The sequence below is a fragment of the Acanthopagrus latus genome, chromosome 10 (genome assembly GCF_904848185.1).
Source record: "Acanthopagrus latus isolate v.2019 chromosome 10, fAcaLat1.1, whole genome shotgun sequence".
Classification (NCBI taxonomy): Eukaryota; Metazoa; Chordata; class Actinopteri; order Spariformes; family Sparidae; genus Acanthopagrus; species Acanthopagrus latus.
Genome location: NC_051048.1, coordinates 12,764,532 through 12,783,960, shown reverse-complemented (window position 1 = coordinate 12,783,960; position 19,429 = coordinate 12,764,532). Strand labels below are relative to the sequence as shown.

The following is a 19,429-nucleotide window of genomic DNA, read 5'->3' as shown; positions in this document are numbered from 1 at the left end:
TCATTCTGCCGTAACTGTACGGTATAGGTGTAAGAAAATAACTTATACATTAGCAAGCAGACTAAATGTGATACTGTAAATAAACATGCGCATGATTATGGGACTCCCACCCCCAGCTCATTAACTGGATTTGCTCGATCGATAAAGACAAACAAATGTTTCCAGATAAGTCCTGACCATCAGCTGCATGTGTTATGCCTTTCATTTCACCATTACCGCACATCACTTGGCGCTGTAGACAATTCCAAGGACGTGGGTCTGCCCCAGTAAATGCTAACCCCGAGTTAGCTGCATGACTTAGCCGTGGTGTTCGGCTCATCACGAGCTGCTAATGTAACGCCATTCGGTACAACGTCGTCGTCATCTCAGAATCCGAAGATTGAGACGCACACTGCAGCTTTAAAAGGTAAGAATTAAAATATAACATGCATAAGAACCAAACGGTATCTTGGTTGACAAAGTCAACCTATGCATTTAATTTCGTCACAATTCACATGCCTATAACGATAACAAATAGGGTTGTAAATGTATAGGCTAGGCTAATGTACAGACTAGCGTCAGCTCGAGGTGTGCAATGTGTTGGGTTAAGATAGTCGCCAACAAGCGCGTAGAAGCATATTATGTAACGTAATTACTGACTACAGCCTAACATAATGACTTGTGGTTACTTATTGGCCGTTAAAATCACAATTTTGATAAGTCAGCTAACGTTGGGTCAGCAGCTAATAAAAGTTAATGCTAGCTCAGTTTTGTTAGCTTGGCAGCTAATGAAAAGTGCTGCAAAGCCATGATGTGTTGCTCTTGAGAAATGAGAGCGATGGGTGACAATAAATAAGTCTTTGATCATTTAATTGTTGATAAGGTAGCTTGTCTTCATACTAGCCAAGGATTAACAATGCTCTGTGTATTCTGTCGATCAGACCATATTAGATCGAAATGCCTTTTATCAGTAATGTTGGTGCGTTCTGCTCTAACGATCAGATTCCTCTTCAGCACAACACCGCCATCAGCAACTCCACCACTCATGTCATAATTAAAGTTTAACTGTTGATAAAGGAGTTTTGCAATAACAATTTAATACTATTATAAATATGCCGCTGGTCCATATTGCCAGGTTATTTCTAAACTATATCACAGATTTTCTGCCAACAATTAGCTATGTTGTAAATTCTCAGCCATATTATTGTTATATTGTAGTCTGGGCCGCTCTGAGGATTTTACTGTCACAACAGTATTTGGAGACTTGTGGCAATATACATTCAAGATTTAATTAAAAGTGCAGTTAACAGTCATAAAGAACAGCAGTGGGACCTTGTTTGCTAATGTATATGGTAAGATTTACTGATCCAAAATTATGGTAATGGTGACTGTTTTATGTTAAATCAACTGGTCACGGTTTTAATAGTCAGTATAATTATGTAACCAATCATCTTTATTTCTTCTTCTTCCTTATTGATGCAGACACTCCACAATGGTGAAAATATTCATCGGGAATTTGTCCCCAGACACAACATCAGATGAACTTCGCTCCCTCTTCTCCCAATATGGCAAGATTGCAGAATGCACTATTGTCAAAAACTTTGGCTTTGTGCATATGGATGACAAAGCAGAGGCAGAGGAAGCCATCAGCAACCTCCACCATTATGAGCTAAATGGCCAACCTATGAACGTCGAATTGAGCCGTGGCAAGTCAAGAGGATCCACTAAACTGCATGTTGGCAATATTGCCTGTACCAACCAGGAGCTAAGGGCCAAGTTTGAGGAGTTTGGTTCTGTGTTGGAGTGTGACATAGTAAAAAACTATGCTTTTGTTCACATGGACCGAATGGAGGATGCACTGGAGGCCATTAATCAGTTAGACAACACAGCTTTTAAAGGTGAACTTTTGGGCTGGGCTTAAAGTGAAAGTCAAGGTCTTTTGATGCAGGGTTGTATGAGGTGCTTATCCCCAGTCTGTGTATGACCTGCCTTGCTGTAAATGACTCTGTTCTCTACCTGTGTGGAGAAGCAGCATGTAACAGACAGGGAAGCAAGGCATTGTACTGCTAGATGGCACTGACAGCAATACATGTTTTAGCCACCTAAAAAGAAGGCACACCAGAAAAAATATATCTGTAAAAGTGCATGCTATATTTTGAACACTTTAAGCACTTTACATACATTGTCGTCAGGCAGCCCTTTCCATTGGCACTACATGACCTCAACTGTACAGGACTGTATTCCTATGCACAAGCGCAGTTATGCCTTCCACAGATCAGCTGTCTGGGTCAGAGTTTTGGCAGCTGTCTGAGTCCATGCAAAGCACAAAGAAGCGTAAACTTAGAATAATGTATATTTTTTTCTTGTGCCTTCTTTTAATTGGCTAAAATGCATTTTTCAGCTATCTACTGCAGGTAATACATTGACTAGGTACAAGTACCTCATACCTAATCTATTACTGTAAAGGGAGTTTAAAGATATAGTATCAAGAATGTTTCATTCCGTTCATGTGATGTGATGGGTAAGTTACGGATGCACCACAGGTAAGTAAATGGAAAAAGATGATGGGATAATGGAAAAATGAAGAAAGTAAAGCAGCCCTGAATATTTATTATCTTAAAGCTGGTATCCGTAATGTCATCTGTATGTTGGATTCTTATAAAAGACAAACAAGCAATTATTGCAGTTAAATATTGACTCATCGGGACACACCTGTTCATGTTGTTAATGCAAGGACAGTCAATTTAATACTGGTAGTAATTAAAGACAAGCCATATCGGTGTTTTTTATAACACAAACCAAACTGCATAGGCCCATTAAGAGCTTGAATCACCAGAATGGATGCGCGAGGCTGTGTATGTACTTATCTGGTTCACACGTTTATCCGCGCTGTCATACATTATGGGCTGCATGGTCCTCGTGAACATTCTGCGGCACGGGCACTTGTCATTTTTTCACAAAAACCCCCGTAACTACACTGAAAGTATTTAATGAGCTGTCTTTTTATTTCAAGTGTTGCGTTAAATGATTCCAATAGTAGTTTTTACCTGCAACCTTCCATTTCAACCCTGACATTTTTGCTGTAGTATGAACTTCATTTGAGTTAACTTTTGCCATAGCAGGGGAGAAGACGTTTGAAAGTTACGGATTTCAGCTTTAATAACTTTTTAAATGCTCAAATTATTAAGTCATGTCTTACTGCTATATTGGAGTATAATGCAGCTTTTTTATCAGACTGATGGATTAGCAGACTTCTGTATGCTAGGCAGAAAATGTAAATTATATTATCTAGACGAAATGCAGTCATAAGTCCTTATTGAGTCTTTTCTTTTTAAGGCAAACTGATGAGCGTGAAGCTTTCGACTAGCCGCCTGCGTACTGCGCCGGGAATGGGAGACAGATCGGGTTGTTATCGTTGCGGGCAGGAAGGCCACTGGTCCAAAGAATGCCCTCTAGACCAAAATGGCTACCACAGAAACGGCTCAGAGCCAAAGTCTGATGGATATGATGCCCCGAGATTTGGCGGGCGTGGTCGCAGCAGGGGTTATCATCCGGACTTCAGTGGCGATCCTGATTATGGTGCCGGCTATGCTCCAGTACATGGTGGTTTTTCCCGGGGTTCCGGTCACAGCAGCAGCATGGCAGGGTACAGAAGGGGCGCAGGCTACGAGGGTGCAATGAGATATGGGCCGCACCCAGGTTATGGCATAAGCGCTGTTGCTGAACATAGCATGGCTCGGATGTACGGCAGCGAGGCGGCATACAGGAGCAACGGCTCACTCTATGGCGCGGTACCAGCCTACCCGATGCGACGGTCGCCTTATGAGGAAAGAGATCCGTACGGGGTCGTGGACTACTACGAGAAGTACAGGGCCAATTCTTACGGAGGCAGTTATTTCGAAGAACGTCGCGCTGTCCCTATGCCTGGTCCATCAACATCCTCCTCCACAGCTTTAATGAGGGAGCGTGTGCCCCCCTCTAGCCTCGACCCATATGAGTGTCCCCTTCCTCCTCCACCAGCCCCGGTCTCCTCATACTATGCACGTGACCGGAGTCCGATTCGGAGAGTCCCTGCTGAGGCAGATGGATATACATATGAGCGTTCGCGCCTTTCCCCGGTGCCCACCCACCCAAGAAGTTCTACTTACGACCATCCGCGGGATCCCGGCACTGAGCGGGCACGATACACATACTAATCCTTGTACATACAGTCGGGTGAGAGCTGACTGACATTTAGTGGATAGGATAGCCTAAGTGCCATTGGAATCACTGAAAATTAAGCATTAACAGTATATCTTCTTGGTAATATTAGAAGCAAAAGTCAGTCCTTTGTGTATGAGAGGCGTGTGGGCAGTAAATATAAGGTTACGATAAAACATGCTAATCATTATGACCATTGAGTAGATTTCATTGTGATTGTTGAATGCATTGACATGCTGTGATCTCATTTCAGGTTATACGTCAAAATGCAGTACAACAAATGCTCATTTTACCCACTTTCATTGTCATGTATATCTTGTGGTATCGGTGCAGCTCTGAAATGGTTTAGCGTAAGCGTGGAAGTGCAGATACTGGGTTTATCTCCAACCTGGTTGTCTATTAAACAGAATTTTTTGCCCTACTGAAAGTAGCTATATGTTCCTACACTATTTAGACTCTGTAAATAGAAACACTTACACTTAAATTGGTGCATGGTGCATGTTTTAAAGGTGAGTCATTGAATTGTGTTGACAAAATATAATAGTTTTTTTAAGCCACATCTAGAGTAGTATTATGTGCATTTTAGTGTTTTGCGTAATCTTACTACATATGTGAAGCAATGGCAAAACAAATTTACATACTGTTTGCTTCATCCACATTGTTTAACCTGTACCAAATATGGATCTACACAATGTAAACAATGGTTACACTTTTGTATTTGGTTTAAATCAAACTGATTTTTATGAAGGTGCATTGTGACTTAAATTCTAGGCACATTACTTACACTAAATTGATTTTCATTGCTGTCATAAATATGAGGCTTCTCATCTTGATGTATGTTGTATTTCTTTAATGGAAATAACCTCAATTGTCTTTCCTGACTTTCTTCATTTCTAAGTATTTGGTTATAATTAAAATCTGTGAAAAGTCTTAAGGCAGTGAGTTGTGTGTTTGTTATGCCCATCTGGTATACTTTTAAATAAAAGTTAAAGGATAGCCACCTTTGTAAAAAATATATTATGTGAACAATTACTTAATTGGCCCATATGGGTATCACTAGCCATATCAGACTAAATGGCCATTTCAGCATTCATATTGTCCAACAAAGTCATATTTAACATTTAAGGTATTAGTAGAATGGAGCCAAGATGGTTAGTTGGTGAAGCTGTTGGTTCTTTGCCACATGACAAGCTCAAATGGTTTAATATTGTTATATAACACATATAAAAATGCCATGAAATTGAATCTACATAGGTGGAGGTAAAAAAGTATATTAGATGTCAAGTTTCAGTAGTTTATAAGATTGTGAGAGATGGGCGGAAATGTGTAACAGCATTGATCGTCATATGGGCAAATCAATTTGCAGGATGATGATAAAGAAAAAGCATTGGCCAATAGAACACGGCCTATGGGGAGGGGCTTGGTCTGGCCAATAGGAATACTTTATGTGTCCATGGAATCATCCTTTGTGGTTTTCTGTTAGGCGCCATTTTGACTAAAGTAATGTGAAAGGAGCTTGAGGGCAATACATAGTTTAATATCTTCTCGATTTGAACTTTTTTTTTTCACCTGAATCAACTGGTGTTTGACAGAGATTAAGACATTTGAGTACACCAAAAATGGCTACGGGAGCAAACGCAACTCCTTTAGGGAAGTTGCATCCCAGTATTGGCGCTAAACGAGGATTTGACGCCGGGCCTGGTGCGGGGAACGGGTTGATGCCAACACCGGGGCCACCCGCATCCTTTCCTCCCCTCCAAGGTTTCCAGCCCGCTATGCCAAATGCATCTTTTCCGTCACTTCAGTTTAATCCAGGGACAGGTTTTTCAACCCAGGTACCGCAGCCACCAGCTGCAGGGGGCGGACTGGCGAAACCCGGTAAGTTAACCAAATGTCCGCTAACACTTGACGCGGCATGGCTTAACGCTAGCCAGCTAATGTGGCTAAGTAAGATGGGTTAAAGGCCCCACATCGAACCTCGACACGAAATGGAGACGGCCCAGCTTACTTTAGTTAGCGAATAAATGTTAGCTAAGGTGAGCTCACACAGGTTTGCACTGTCCTGCGTAATAACACGTTTTAACCTTTCAAAGTTATTCTACGTAACAATTAACTGAACATTATTGTTAAACGCCAGGGTAATAGAACAAAATATGTGCAACTGTAGGCGTAAGTCAGTGCAGCGTTAACGTTAGCTTGATACACCGTGTTTGGTTATGTTGTTGATAGGCTAAACGCCAAACTTTTATGGGTTAAACTGACTACGTTGGCTATATGGCCACAATTGACTTTTCTGAATTGTGGCAAGTCTCCATGGGCACAGTTTATCAGTCAGTAACGTTAGTCATTTAAATTAGCACTCTGTAGTTTTGGTGACGAAATGTTGATGAGAAGATAAATATCTTACGTGTTTTATTTTTCTTCTGTCTTTGTTTTCATGACTGACTAAACAAACTGATCTTAAAGGTCGACATAATTTCATACTGATTTACTTTGCTGTAGAAAGTGTAACTTATTTTGACCTCATTATTATTTTTTTTCATTTTTAAAATGTAATTTTTTTTTCACTTAAAAATTTTGAGTTTGTATTACTACCCCATACATATTGTAAATACGGAAATTTTAAGTTAAAAATTATTTTCAGACTACATATAGCCTGTTTAAACTTTGTGTACTAGTGGACTAGTATGGCAAGTTTAAAGGTTCCTATATTCAATCCAGCTTCTCAAGGCTGCCCATCAGAAGTGACCTCTTCTCAATTCCCATTGTCTCTACTAACAAGCAATGTTGTGTTCAGTGACACTAGAATTAACCCAACAAAATAGCTAACATGGCTAATATCACTGGTGTTTTTCGTCAGATTTCAATCAGAAAAAACAAAGGAAGAAGAGTCGATGGAGCAGTGAGACGCCTGATCAGAAGACTGTAATACCCGGTATGCCCACTGTCATTCCCCCTGGACTGACCCGGGATCAAGAGAGAGCCTATATAGGTAAATATGAGTATCTGTTTTTAAGGTTGCCATGCAAATTGCAGTTTGATGATGTCTCCTCAGTTACATTTGTGTGAGCTTCTAGTTTCCTTACATGGTGCGTACCAGTATTAATGTTAATCTTGTGTTCTGTTTGCTTAAGTCCCAACAGTTAGAGTTCTCTAAAGGCGCCCACGTGTTACTAATTAAACATTTTAAATCAGATTTTCAAACCATTTTAAAACTTACGTTTAGGTGTTTCACTAAAAGGGAAATGTCTAAGTTTTGCTCCAACTGTTGAGACGAAGCAATAATATCTGACGATCAATGATTATAACGTGATGATGTAAAGTATTAATTAAGGTTATTTCTTTTTAGTGGAAGTATAGTGGTTCTGCTGTGGCAAGTGTTTCTGTGCCCTATGGTTTGCATACCACTGGGCAGCCATTAGCAAGAGAAGTTTGAGCTAGATTAATAATCACCACTGCTTGCTGCTATCTGTCCTGAGCTGCAGGTCACTGCTCACTGTCTTGCTTGATCCCCAACACATCATCGGTATTGTTCCTGTGCATGGAGGCGTTCCTCATAATGTCCTAATATGCTAAAATGTTCTTCTGTTTATATTAAGTGTGAGTAATGCTGCTTCAATGGCAAGTCAATTCACCATATTCCAATTACTCAAATCACCAATAAAGTGGGCATTGCAAATTTGGGAAACACTTGTTATTTTGCTAGTTTGGCCTGTTTAGGGAAAAATAAAGAATGATCATACTAAGCAAATCGTTTATAACCACAGATGCCTTCCAGCAGCAGTGCAGCACCAACATACTGCCTTCACAGGCCCTCAACAGGGTATTTTGAAGCAGATGCGTCCTTTTTGTCAATAACTGACATCGTTATTGATGTTGTTCACTCATTGGTAATGGTTGTTGTTCTTTGGTATGTAAACATTCATTTGTGCCCACCCTCCTTTGTCACACTTATCGTTTCCTCTGCTCATTTAGTAGCTCCCCCTAAAACAATCCAAGGGAAGCGTTTTAAGATGAAATTGCTGTGAACCACAATTCACAGGGCCTGTATTCATCTCTTTAATCCAGAATAATTGTTTCAGTGACAAGTGAATCTCTCTGTTTTGGAGGGTATTTCATTACAGCTCTCATAATGTGCATGGGTTGACTGATTTCTTTTTTCATTCCCTTCTGAATGTAATAATTGTCTATGTCACTGCAGCCCCTCAGTGTTAGATCTGTGGAGTGCAAAGAGTGACTGTGATTACATTTTTTTTTATTGAAACTTGCAAAACAAATAGACCAATCAGTGATCTTTAGACCTGACGTGTCCTTAAAATGCCAAAGCGGTGAAACACAAAATGCTGCATATTGGAAGCCTTGTCTTCATGGATGAAAACAATGACTCTGGTTTGAAATATTAATGGCTTGGCTGGCATTTTTAGGAATCATGGTCTAGACATTTACTGATATGTTGCCATGTTTAATCATTGTCTGAGAAAAGACTAGTCCTGTTTATGCTAATGTTAATGGGCCACAGAACATTTTCATTTTAGGTAATGTGTTCCTCTGATGTCCTCAGATATGATTAAGTGGTTTCATGCTTTAGAGTTTTACCAGATGTTGATTTGATCTCCCTTTTATTTTTTTATTTAACAGACTCACCATTTGTCTTTACTTCAGTAATGTTTGAGACAGTGCTCTAATGTACAGAGCGTTGTCTCTCTGATGTTGTTGTGGTAACCACATTTCTCTCCATCCTTGTTTTTCTTTCCTAACCTGAATTCTTCCAGTCCAACTGCAGATTGAAGACCTGACTCGTAAACTGCGTACAGGAGACCTGGGAATCCCTGTTAACCCTGAGGACAGGTCGGAAAAAGATTAAACCCATGAACAGTAACATTTTCTCTACCTTCTTGACTTTATGGAAGACAAATGTTGATTTTCAGTATATGTGTGGTTGTTAGCAAAAAAAAACCTTAGATTGTATAGTAGTATTAGCTGGCAGATGTAGGATTTAGCTAGCTATCTCCTAAGTGAAGCGCAGTGTTGTTTTTAGAATGTTGTATAAACCTTGTCTCAGAGGAGACTTAACATTTAGAAAGCTCTCAGACTGCTCATCACCAGTAAGCATATATGAATGTGCATTTACTGCTATAGGTACCTTACAATTTTTTTATTTATTGTAATTTTAGAATAAGTTAGTGTAAAAAGATTGTATGTAGGTTTTTATGCTAGGTGTGGTTACCGCTATGGTTAACACATTTAAAATTTGGACATAATCACACTATAAACTGTAAGGTGGAGCACAGCAATTTCCAAAATTGGATTGAAAAACAAAACTTAAAAACACTAGTATCGATCTAAATTTAAAAAAAAAAAAAAAAAGGTATATGCATACATTTTTACCCAAGACAAGAAAGTGCCTGCTATTACATCAACAATAAAACAAAACCTGCTACATTTTTTTCCCCCACGAGAAATTTTTGAACCAGTAGTTGGCATTGCATTAACAGAATTTGCAATTAAAATGTGGACACAGTAGCTTGGTTTAAAACCAAATGTACCAAAATTTCTTTCCCCCTCTCTCTTTTTTTGTTAAAATTATTTTTCTTTTTTCCCATGAAATTCATTGGCTGAAGTGCAAACTTGTGTAACAGTAATTGTATGAGTCGACAGTGCCAGTTTTAAAAAAACATTCATACAATTAATTGTGGCCACAGCAGTTTCTTTTTCTGTAAGTCGAACAATAGATGCAGGTCTATAGGATTTCTGTCTTATGGTGTAATCAGTGTTTCAGTCTTGGGTAAAATAACAAAATAATAGTGTCCAAGGTGGAAGGGTGCGGTGGTATGTACATGTGGGCCACCCATTGTATATAGGTCAGTGTAAGATTAGTTTAGATGTTTTCGAGCCAAGATACTTTCGCATGTGATTGGCAGAGCAAGGATAAGTGTCTTTTTAATATGCTCACCTTTTTTATTGAATTACTTCTCCTTTGACTCAACAGTTAAGTGGAGTCGTTGCTTCAGATGTAGCCATCATTATTATTATTATTATTATTATTATTATTATTTATGCATCGTGGTTTCACCCACTGATCGTTTTGTGTCTGATATAGAGTGTTGTGTGAATTCGTATATGATTTATAATGTATACAGATCTTTCTCTGGAACAGGTTTGGGTCAATACACCTTACTCTATGTAAAGATTTTTTTTCTGCTTGGTTGTCATATAGTAAATGCTAAAGCTTTAATGGCTTTATATTTCACTTTTTCAGAAATAGTGTAGATGATTTGGCTCTTTTTGGAAAAGTTCATTGTTGACCAAAGTCCCATCAATTGATATTGCCTTGCCTGACGTTTTTTAAACTAGATATTGGATTACATTTTTGCCAGCAATGACTACGCTTATGGCATGTGTAGCCTACATGATGACACATAAGTAATTAATAGAATTTGTCCTGGACTTAACAAATTATTTGTCGTCTCTGGTTTTCCCGTGATGTGGCTTTAAACATTTCCACCCAGGGGGCAGGGGGTGTGTTCCAGTTTTCCCTCTGGACTCTTGAGGTCTGGAAGAAAACTTCCAGAATTGTATTTGTTCTGGAAAAGCATTGGCCAGCTTATAACATAGGGATCTGTTCCTGCAGGAAGTGGCTTGCTCTCAAGAGTGTGTGAAGTTGACCTTTACTAGCTAGAGTCCCTGCCATCTGTACGCTGTATAGAGTTTCTCTTCATAATCAGACACTTCCACAGCAACTAAAAAAATGATTGCAGAGCTGCAGCACTTATAAATCACTCCCCAGTCTAATGTGACAGAACCAACTGGGGGTGTTTCAGGTTGTCACCGTTGGAAGATTGAAGCATAAAAGGAAAAACCTTTTTTTTTTTTTCCACTCTTCACATCACATGGACACAAATGTGGCTCTCTGATGGGAGAGCATAGGAAAAGGTGGATATCTAATCTTAATTCCTTTTCTCTAACCCAAATTACCCCACATCAACCTAACCCTTTTTCAAGCACAGAGCCTCCTTAACGCAGCAACACAGGTTTTCAGCATCCAAGGGGAGGTACGGACCTCTTCCGCCACGTCAACACCAAGCAACTCTCAAAGCCAGCATTTCTGCTTAGGATTGCAAATTTTGCTTTGGTTTCTTTTTCTTACCTCCAACTTTCCTTTCTTGTAGGCCAACAATCCTGTATGCAGGTTTAGTTATGGCCATGTATTTGTTTTGGGGTCTTTTTTGTCCTTGTGGTTAATGCCCCTCCAGTGCATTGGGTTAATTACCACTTTACACCTCTTGGTTGCCCCCTTTTTTTACCTGAATTGTATAACAGAATGGACTCCAGCCTTGGAAATGTCAGTGCAGAGTTGCAACACAATTTTGTCTTCTTTTTTGGGTTTGGTCTTGCACTGGCCTTGAGTAAAATAGTCTGAGAATACTCTCAGTAGATCCAAATTTCCAAAACCATTTTTAAAGTTATTGTGTCTATAAGACATATGTCATTACCCATTGATTCAAAATTCCTTCTGAGGATTTGACATTATCAGTTAGCTATAGGGAGCCTGTGTGATTGTTAATATCAGAGCTCCACTTCTAGAAAGGTATTGATGAGGTGTTTCTTGTCTTTTGTCTGCCGTTTCCAGGTCTCCCTCTCCAGAGCCCATCTACAACAGCGAGGGCAAGAGGTTAAACACCCGCGAGTATCGCACACGCAAGAAGATTGAGGAAGAGCGTCATTCCCTCATCACTGAGATGGTTGGACTAAACCCAGACTTCAAGCCTCCTGCAGACTATAAGTATGATTGATTCATATGTTTTCTATCAGCCATTGTCTCTGTCCAAGAAGTGTTGGGTTTGTATTGCAATAAAGATCATGTGTCCTCCTTTTATAAGGATAGGGCTGATATGTTGATATATCTGAAGTTTATAGTTATTTTAACCACCAGTTATGTAACAATACATCCCAGAAATCTCAACAGTTAGTGAATAAGTAATGTAACAAGTAGTGTAACAACTTACTTTCTTAAGAAGTAAATAACTTTTTCTTTGAGTCATGTAATATATTACTACATTACATTACTTATTTTGAGGGACCCAACATTGCTTACTGACAAAACTGGTTACCTACCCAACTCTACATTTTACTAGTAATTTTACCAGCTTGCAGCAGGGAAAGTCTAACTGGATGTTGAAATAAAGCTCTATATGATATAATAAAGTAACACACTATAGCATTTTTTTTTTAAGAATTAGAAAACGGTTGATTGCTCCTAGTGAATAATAATCTTGTTTTGTTCTTTCTTGTAGGCCTCCAGCTACCAGAGTCAACGACAAAGTAATGATCCCCCAAGATGAATACCCTGAAATCAACTTTGTTGGTCTGCTAATTGGGCCACGGTAAATTTTCCGTCTCTTTCTGAGATGTTGTTACAATTTATAACAGCACAAACAAGTTAAAAGTAATTTGGGGTTCTAATTTTTTTCCTCTTTGATTTTTACTAGTGGTAATACACTGAAGAACATTGAAAAGGAGTGTTGCGCCAAGATCATGATCCGGGGAAAAGGTTCTGTGAAGGAGGGGAAGGTAGGCCGAAAGGATGGCCAGATGCTGCCAGGGGAGGATGAGCCTCTGCATGCCCTAGTCACTGCCAACACCATGGAGAATGTCAAGAAAGCTGTGGAGCAGGTTAGATCACAGTTATTGTTCTGATTCATCACCCCCTGTTAGATGCTCCAGCTTTGCTCAGCTCTTTACACTTTAATGACCTGATTTGTTATACTTAATCCATATCTGTTTGGGGCTATACATTGTACAGTATTATAGGTGAGGAGTTATTTGTGTCCACAGATCCGGAACATTCTGAAGCAAGGCATTGAGACACCTGAGGATCAGAATGACCTACGAAAGATGCAGCTGAGAGAGCTGGCCAGACTCAACGGCACGCTGAGGGAAGATGACAACAGGTCAGTGTGACAGTGGTGGAGCTTTATGAACAGTTCAGTGGTGGGGAGATCACAAGTGATGACTACAAAATATTCCATGTTCCATGCTCATACAATGTCCATTTAAGCTGAATTGAAGCACTGAAGAGGGAATGTGCTTGTATGTCTCTGTAGGATTCTTCGTCCTTGGCAGAACGCTGAACCACGCAGCATCACCAATACCACCCTCTGTACCAAGTGTGGTGGAGCAGGCCACATCTCCTCTGACTGCAAGTACACCAGGTGATGATCAGTTGATTTCTCCACAAAGGCTTAATTTGAAGGTGTTCTAAATCTTTTAGTAACACTGTTGGTTGTTTTGCTTGGTGTAGCTCCTTTGCTGCCCATAGAGCAACAGGTGGCGAGCCTCCTCAGTCGGCCCAGGACAAGGCACGAATGGACAAGGAGTATCTGTCTCTCATGGCTGAACTGGGGGAGGCTCCAGTCCCCACCTCTGGTGGAGGACACTCGAGCAGCCAGGGAGGAGGACCTCGGGCCTCAGGACCCAACAATAACCAGCCACCACCAGTAAGTTGGTAACACTCATGAATCAAACTGTTTTTGGTGTAGAGAACTCTATTAAACTACTCTTTCTGTGCAGCAGAACCGGCCTCCTTGGATGAGCTCCGGTCCCACTGAGAACAGGAACTTCCATGGCATGCATGGTGGACCTGGTGGCCATGGAGGACCCCACAACTTCCCTCCCCCCATGCCTAACATGGGAGGCCCACCTATGCCCCCCAACCCTAATGGCCTGCCTCCCCCCTGGATGCAACCCCCTCCTCCACCCATGGGCCAGGGTCCAGGACCTCATGGACACCCCATGGGTAAGAGATGACATTAATTGTTTTCAGGAGCTTCTACTGGTCTAAATTAATGGGGATTAATGTCACATCAGTCAGTTTATTTATCACTAATTTGTATAATTGTTTCAGAAAGAAGTGAGCAGTGAGGGAATGTTTTAGACAAAGATACTACTGTATTGTCAAAAATGGTTATCCTTCTCTGAGACATCTCTCAGTTCTTAACTAAACAGGCAGACATGAATCACACAGACAGATAAAGATGACTCAACAGAGAATTCTGCCATCATATTGATTTCTAAACAGACCTACATGTTGGTATTGGCATGCTTAAGTCCTTCCGATTAGCAAAAATATTTCACTTCCTCCATTTCCACCCCAAAGTCTAATTTCACACTTAACTGAAAGAACTAAACAAAGAAAAGAAAGTAGGACATGTGGCTATTCACACAGAAGCTCCACTTTGAAATACTAAATACTTGGTGTGTATGGGATTAAACTCATTGACCGGTGCAGGTGTTAATCAGAATCACCTAACCTCCCCTTAAGAACTAAATGCAACGTTATAGACACGTTGTCTCTCAATTCCTGGAAAACTCTTGAAATTCTGAAGAGGAGCAACCTTGTCCACTGTACCCTTACTTCCAATCTTGTCAGTTTTGTTTTATAAATGTATAAATGATAACCAAATTTAGATCTGCAGTGAGACAAACTTGTTCCTGTGTCAAGGACAATAAACTGAACTCGGCTGTAGAAGAAAAGGCATGACTCTTGGTTTCCTTGTAGGTCTGCTTCCACCTCCAATGGGCATGATGCCGCCTCCACCACCTCCTCCCAGCAACCAGCCACCTCCTCCCCCTTCTGGACCTCTGCCACCATGGCAACAGCAAGCTCCACCTCCCCCTCCAACCAGCAGCATGGCAACCAGTACACCACTGCCATGGCAACAGAGTAAGACCACACAAAAACTTGATATACAAAACCATTCCTTCATTAACTGTGTCAGAAAATAAAGACCAGTTTGGAATGGCCGAAAGTAGAGATAGACCGATATGGTTTTTTTCAGGGCCAGTGCCGATTATTAGTAGTCAAGGAGGCCGATAACCGATATTTTGAGCCGATATTCATTTGCAGTAAAAGGGAAAATATTGGCGTCAACATTTTGAATGATACAAACTCCAAGACTTAACTTTGAGTGTTTTTACACACAGACTTAAGTCTATCCATCTGCAATAAGGGTTTGAAAAAAAAGAAAGAGTCTTAAAAGTGGGGCCACATGTTGACATATGCTCAACTCATCATGCTTAATTTACTACAGCATTTGGGAAGCGTGTAGTTGATTTTATTATGTAAATGTTTTATTTTATCAACATGTGATAGCAGGGACACTGTCATTCAAAACTAGGCTGCTAATTACTAACGATGAATGTAACTATGGCTGGAAAAATAGTACAGTAACGATAGAGACTATTCATCCCTGAACACCATGCAGTTCACGTAGGCATTATGATGCAGTTGCATGATGTCTAAAGTCTTGAACAGCAATATTCTGCTCCTCTCTACAAGAAACTGTCAAAGACAGCTTCAGGACACACAACATGACAATATGTCATTTTCTGCTGCATGGAATCTCTCAGTCAACACAGAAAAAGATAAAGTAAAATAACTTGGTAGTTAAACAGTCATTTTTGCACTGAAAGCTAATCAGCCTTCACCTCAACGTGCTTCCCTGCAATAAAACTGGACTGAACTGAGTTTATTAGGTTTTTACTCTCTCACTCGCACACAGACTATTTCCATATTGATATTAGCGAGTGATTAACAGGCTCGTCTGGAGGGACTGCGAGCGAGCAGAGCTGCCACTTATGTTTATATAATGTTAATGTAATGTTACTAGTAGTTGTGAGTTGTAGAGGACTGGGATGTTTATTACAATTTTGGAGAGTCTGCTGCCTTTGCTTACCTTCGGAACCAAGCCCCCAGGAACAGCACCGGGCTATGAATCCAGTTTTATGTGGTGGCTAAACTTTTTCTCCTCTCCGCTGTGTGTTAGCACTGTGCATGCATAGCTTTCACTACTGATTGGTTAGAGCGGGTAAAAGCCAATCAGATGGTGCTGTGGGTGGGACAATGCTGGAGACAGAGGGGGCAGTAGACAGAGAGGCTCAGCTGCATCGCAGCCAAAATAACCCAGTTTTAAATTGATCTCTTGCTGGCCGTCGGATTAAAAAAAAAAAAGTGCGTCAAAATGCCGGATATTGGCGCCGATAATCCGCCTGACTGATCAAGAGCTGACTGGTTGCTAAGTAGTTTAGACATGTTCATTCTGAATGAGGTGTTTCCTATACTGAGGCGCTGACAATTTGATTAGGATTTGATTTGATTGTGATCCAAATACATACTACTATGTTATGACAGTGCACCTTGAACTTTGACCTTCTGTCTCTTGTATCCATTGAAGCCATAGCACAGAATTTTGTAGTACAAAGAACATAGTATTTGCTGTTAAATATTTATTTGTGCTCTGTTTAGTTTATATTCACGCAACACGCCATCACACATCTTCTGCTGCGTAGAGGATCGTGGGTCAGAATAGCCACAAAAGCATGCTTTCTTGCATACTGCAAAATGCAACTGGATGTAGCGGAACATCCTGCTATTTTTTGCATACTGCATTTCACCTACTTCGTATTGGGACACACTAAATCCTTTTCTGGCATACTTAATAGCATAGTATGGGGCCACATATCACATCAGTGCTTTGAGTAGAGTGATATTTGGGTGTGTATGCTATAGTTGTGGGGATGGTGTGAATGTTTAGATAACAGTTAAGAATTAACCTTCAGTTCCTCCTCCTCCCTCGCAGATACCACCACCACGTCCAGCCCTGGCACCGGCACCCTGCCCCCATGGCAGCAGCCCCAGCAGCCTGCAGCCTCAGGAGCTCAGCCCCCCCCACCAATGGGCACCCCATCCATGGTGCCACCTCCTCCTGGCGTCCAGCCCCCATTGCCCCCAGGCGCCCCCCCTCCTCCTCCACCACCACCTCCAGGCTCAACCGGCATGATGTATGCCCCACCGCCTCCCCCACCACCCATGGACCCTTCCAACTTTGTCACCATGATGGGGATGGGCGTACCGGGCATGCCCCCCTTCGGCATGCCTCCTGCCCCTCCACCTCCTCCACCTCAGAATTAACCCTGTTGCAGGAGAATTGTCCTCCCACAAAAGTCTCCACCCTGCAGCACATTGTGGATGTGTGCTCACAGAAAAAATATAACCAGTGCTTTATTTTTTATTGATCCTTTATATTGTGAAGACATCTCTGAAATGATGAAAGGCTGTCAGTTCGATTTGTAAAGTTGCGTAACTTAATGAGTTATTTTTCCTGTTTTTAAAGTTTGTGTTAACAAGAGCTCCTTGTGTGCATACAATGCTGTTGCTCTCGGGCAAATGTTCTGTATTGCTACCATAGTTTGTCCCGTCACTTCTTGTATACCAAATAAAGAGCTCAAATAGCCCGCCAGACGTTTAATTTCTGCTCAACAGTCTCATTGCTTCAAGTGTTCAGTTCAAACCTAAACACTTAACTATTATTCGATTTAAGATATTGAAGTTTAACTTGCATGACCCATTGTAACAACTCACTCAAACTGATACTACTGTCATGTTCCCGATGTTGGCTTATAGTTGAATAAGATGAATATTTTTCTAATGATGACGTGAAGTGTTTCTTAGTTCTGTCTGCAACCCTTTTTGTAGTACTGTCTCATTGTTTTCTAGAAATTCCCAGGGTTTTAATTGTTTTTTTCTTTTGTTACTTGCCTGCATCTCAGCTGTGACATTGAGCTTGAAAAGGGGATTTGATGCTACAACCTGCTACCTTCTGAGGCCATGCACTACTTGAATGCTGAGAATCTGATGTATCCTTGTTTCTCTGCATCTCTCTGCTCTGACGCTGTGTGCAGTGTTTGTGTTGCTTTTGCAAGGACAAAAGTATCAGTTTGTCCGTCGAGTTATTAGAGAAGAGTGTTAATTTTACTGTTTCTGGAATCAGTCTGTTGTGTTATGGCGCTAGTCTGAATGAAAAGCTGTTGAAATCTTGCTTGGTTTAGCATTAAACAGATCCATTTCACCTTTTTGCTCTTGAGTACAGACTGCTTTCTCCCTTCATGGATGTGAGCTTTTTTGTGTCAGAATGCTTGCCAAGATTTTTATTCTTTCCAGGCAAGGCCATGTAGGCTGCCTCATTCACGTGTGTTATATAACCTAGTTTTGTCTTGGATGTCTGCCACCTCTCAAGAAGCCTCCTGTATACAGACACATTGTTTAATATAGATACAGTTTAAACGTGTTAATTTTTGGTTCCTGTCCCCTGCTAATGTAAATGGCACATTTTTCTTCATTCTTGAAGTGAGAATTTCCACCTGTGCTGCCTAAAATGCTAGATAGTTCAACAAGTGAGGCCACTGGAAATTGAATGTTTTCCTTCTGTAAAACAAAATGTGCTTTCTTCCAGCAGCCTGAAAAGAAGGGGGGGGAGAGAAATGCAAGTCAAGGTCCACTCGCTATCTTTGTTCTTTTAGGAGCTTTCCAATGCATCTTGTGGTCTTCAGTGATTGCTGGCTGATGCCAGTTGTCACCACATGATCTCATATGGAAATCATATTTGTATTGAAAAGGCAAATCCTGATGTGCGTTTCCTGTAACTTGTCATGTCATGTCATGGTGTTTTCTCAGCACTATCCAGACAAACGAATGCGCTGTTGTTGAAAGTCCCAGGGAAGGTTACGAACTGGATCTCAAATTTTGACATTTTGACAGGCGTTTGGTTTCATACTTACGTGATGGCAACTAAGCAAACTCCATTGAAGAGCTTGTAGAGTTAGATGTGGTTGAAAGCTATGCAAGTTGATATTAAAATGATGTGGAAAGTCGTTAACTACTGTTTTCAGTGGCATTAAGGCATTTAACATCAGTTTGTCTATTTCAACGGAGTTCTATTTAGTCTACTCGAGGAGGCAGAGCGACACCAAGTTAGCCCGGTTTAGAGCGGAAAAAAGGCATTTTGAAAGGCTAGTATAAATCAACGTTTGAGCTGCTGCGCGCACACAAGGCAAGTCTGCATTTGACACACATTATTTAATGAAGACAACCCAATGTTTTCTTTAGCCCAAAATTATACACATTTGATTAAAAATACATTGAACTTCTCTGCTTTCTGTCGCAGATAGGCGTGTGACGCAGTTTCAATTCATCGGGCTCATTAGTTGAACAAATGTGGCTTTTACTTTGAAAGTGTAGGCCGGAAAGGCTTGTCTTGGTGGGTCTGTCTTGACAGGTGAGTACGTGACACATAAAGCAGACTGGACCGTCGCATCTCACCGGCTGTCTGCACTCAGAGGAGAGTGTGAAGAGGGGCGGACCGGCTGCTGGCTGAAAATTTTCTTAACGTTCAGTAAAAAGTTATCAGACGCA

At 40.8% G+C, this 19,429-nt stretch overlaps 2 protein-coding genes across 4 annotated transcripts; both read left to right on the top strand.

The window, feature by feature from the left end:
- Positions 1 to 75: 75 nt before the first annotated feature.
- rbm4.1 (RNA binding motif protein 4.1) lies at positions 76 to 5,113 on the top strand. The gene is made up of 3 exons (XM_037112985.1): positions 76 to 406; positions 1,462 to 1,877; positions 3,316 to 5,113. The coding sequence occupies exons 2-3, from the start codon at positions 1,472 to 1,474 to the stop codon at positions 4,173 to 4,175; spliced, it is 1,266 nt and encodes a 421-aa protein (XP_036968880.1). The 5' UTR covers positions 76 to 406; positions 1,462 to 1,471; the 3' UTR covers positions 4,176 to 5,113.
- A 685-nt stretch (positions 5,114 to 5,798) lies between these two features.
- On the top strand, positions 5,799 to 18,093 carry sf1 (splicing factor 1). 3 transcript variants are annotated; one of them, XM_037112981.1, is made up of 12 exons: positions 5,799 to 6,057; positions 7,040 to 7,171; positions 8,952 to 9,027; positions 11,810 to 11,962; positions 12,474 to 12,563; positions 12,669 to 12,852; positions 13,015 to 13,130; positions 13,284 to 13,391; positions 13,481 to 13,676; positions 13,750 to 13,975; positions 14,738 to 14,902; positions 16,818 to 18,093. In XM_037112981.1, the coding sequence occupies exons 1-12, from the start codon at positions 5,799 to 5,801 to the stop codon at positions 17,147 to 17,149; spliced, it is 2,037 nt and encodes a 678-aa protein (XP_036968876.1). In that variant the 3' UTR covers positions 17,150 to 18,093. The 3 variants fall into 3 exon arrangements, with proteins under 3 accessions (XP_036968876.1, XP_036968878.1, XP_036968879.1); XM_037112983.1 differs by having other exon boundaries at positions 13,753 to 13,975; positions 16,818 to 17,149; XM_037112984.1 differs by lacking the exon at positions 5,799 to 6,057 and adding an exon at positions 6,196 to 6,215.
- The last annotated feature ends 1,336 nt before the right edge of the window (positions 18,094 to 19,429 follow it).

Bases quoted from the DNA above. Each gene is read 5' to 3' on its own strand.
- rbm4.1 (XM_037112985.1), top strand. From the start codon at position 1,472: ATGGTGAAAATATTCATCGGGAATTTGTCCCCAGACACAACATCAGAT. The intron at 1,878-3,315 runs GTGAACTTTTGG...TTTCTTTTTAAG, and splicing joins AGACAACACAGCTTTTAAAG to GCAAACTGATGAGCGTGAAG.
- sf1 (XM_037112981.1), top strand. From the start codon at position 5,799: ATGGCTACGGGAGCAAACGCAACTCCTTTAGGGAAGTTGCATCCCAGT. The intron at 11,963-12,473 runs GTATGATTGATT...TCTTTCTTGTAG, and splicing joins AAGCCTCCTGCAGACTATAA to GCCTCCAGCTACCAGAGTCA. The intron at 13,392-13,480 runs GTGATGATCAGT...TGCTTGGTGTAG, and splicing joins TCTGACTGCAAGTACACCAG to CTCCTTTGCTGCCCATAGAG.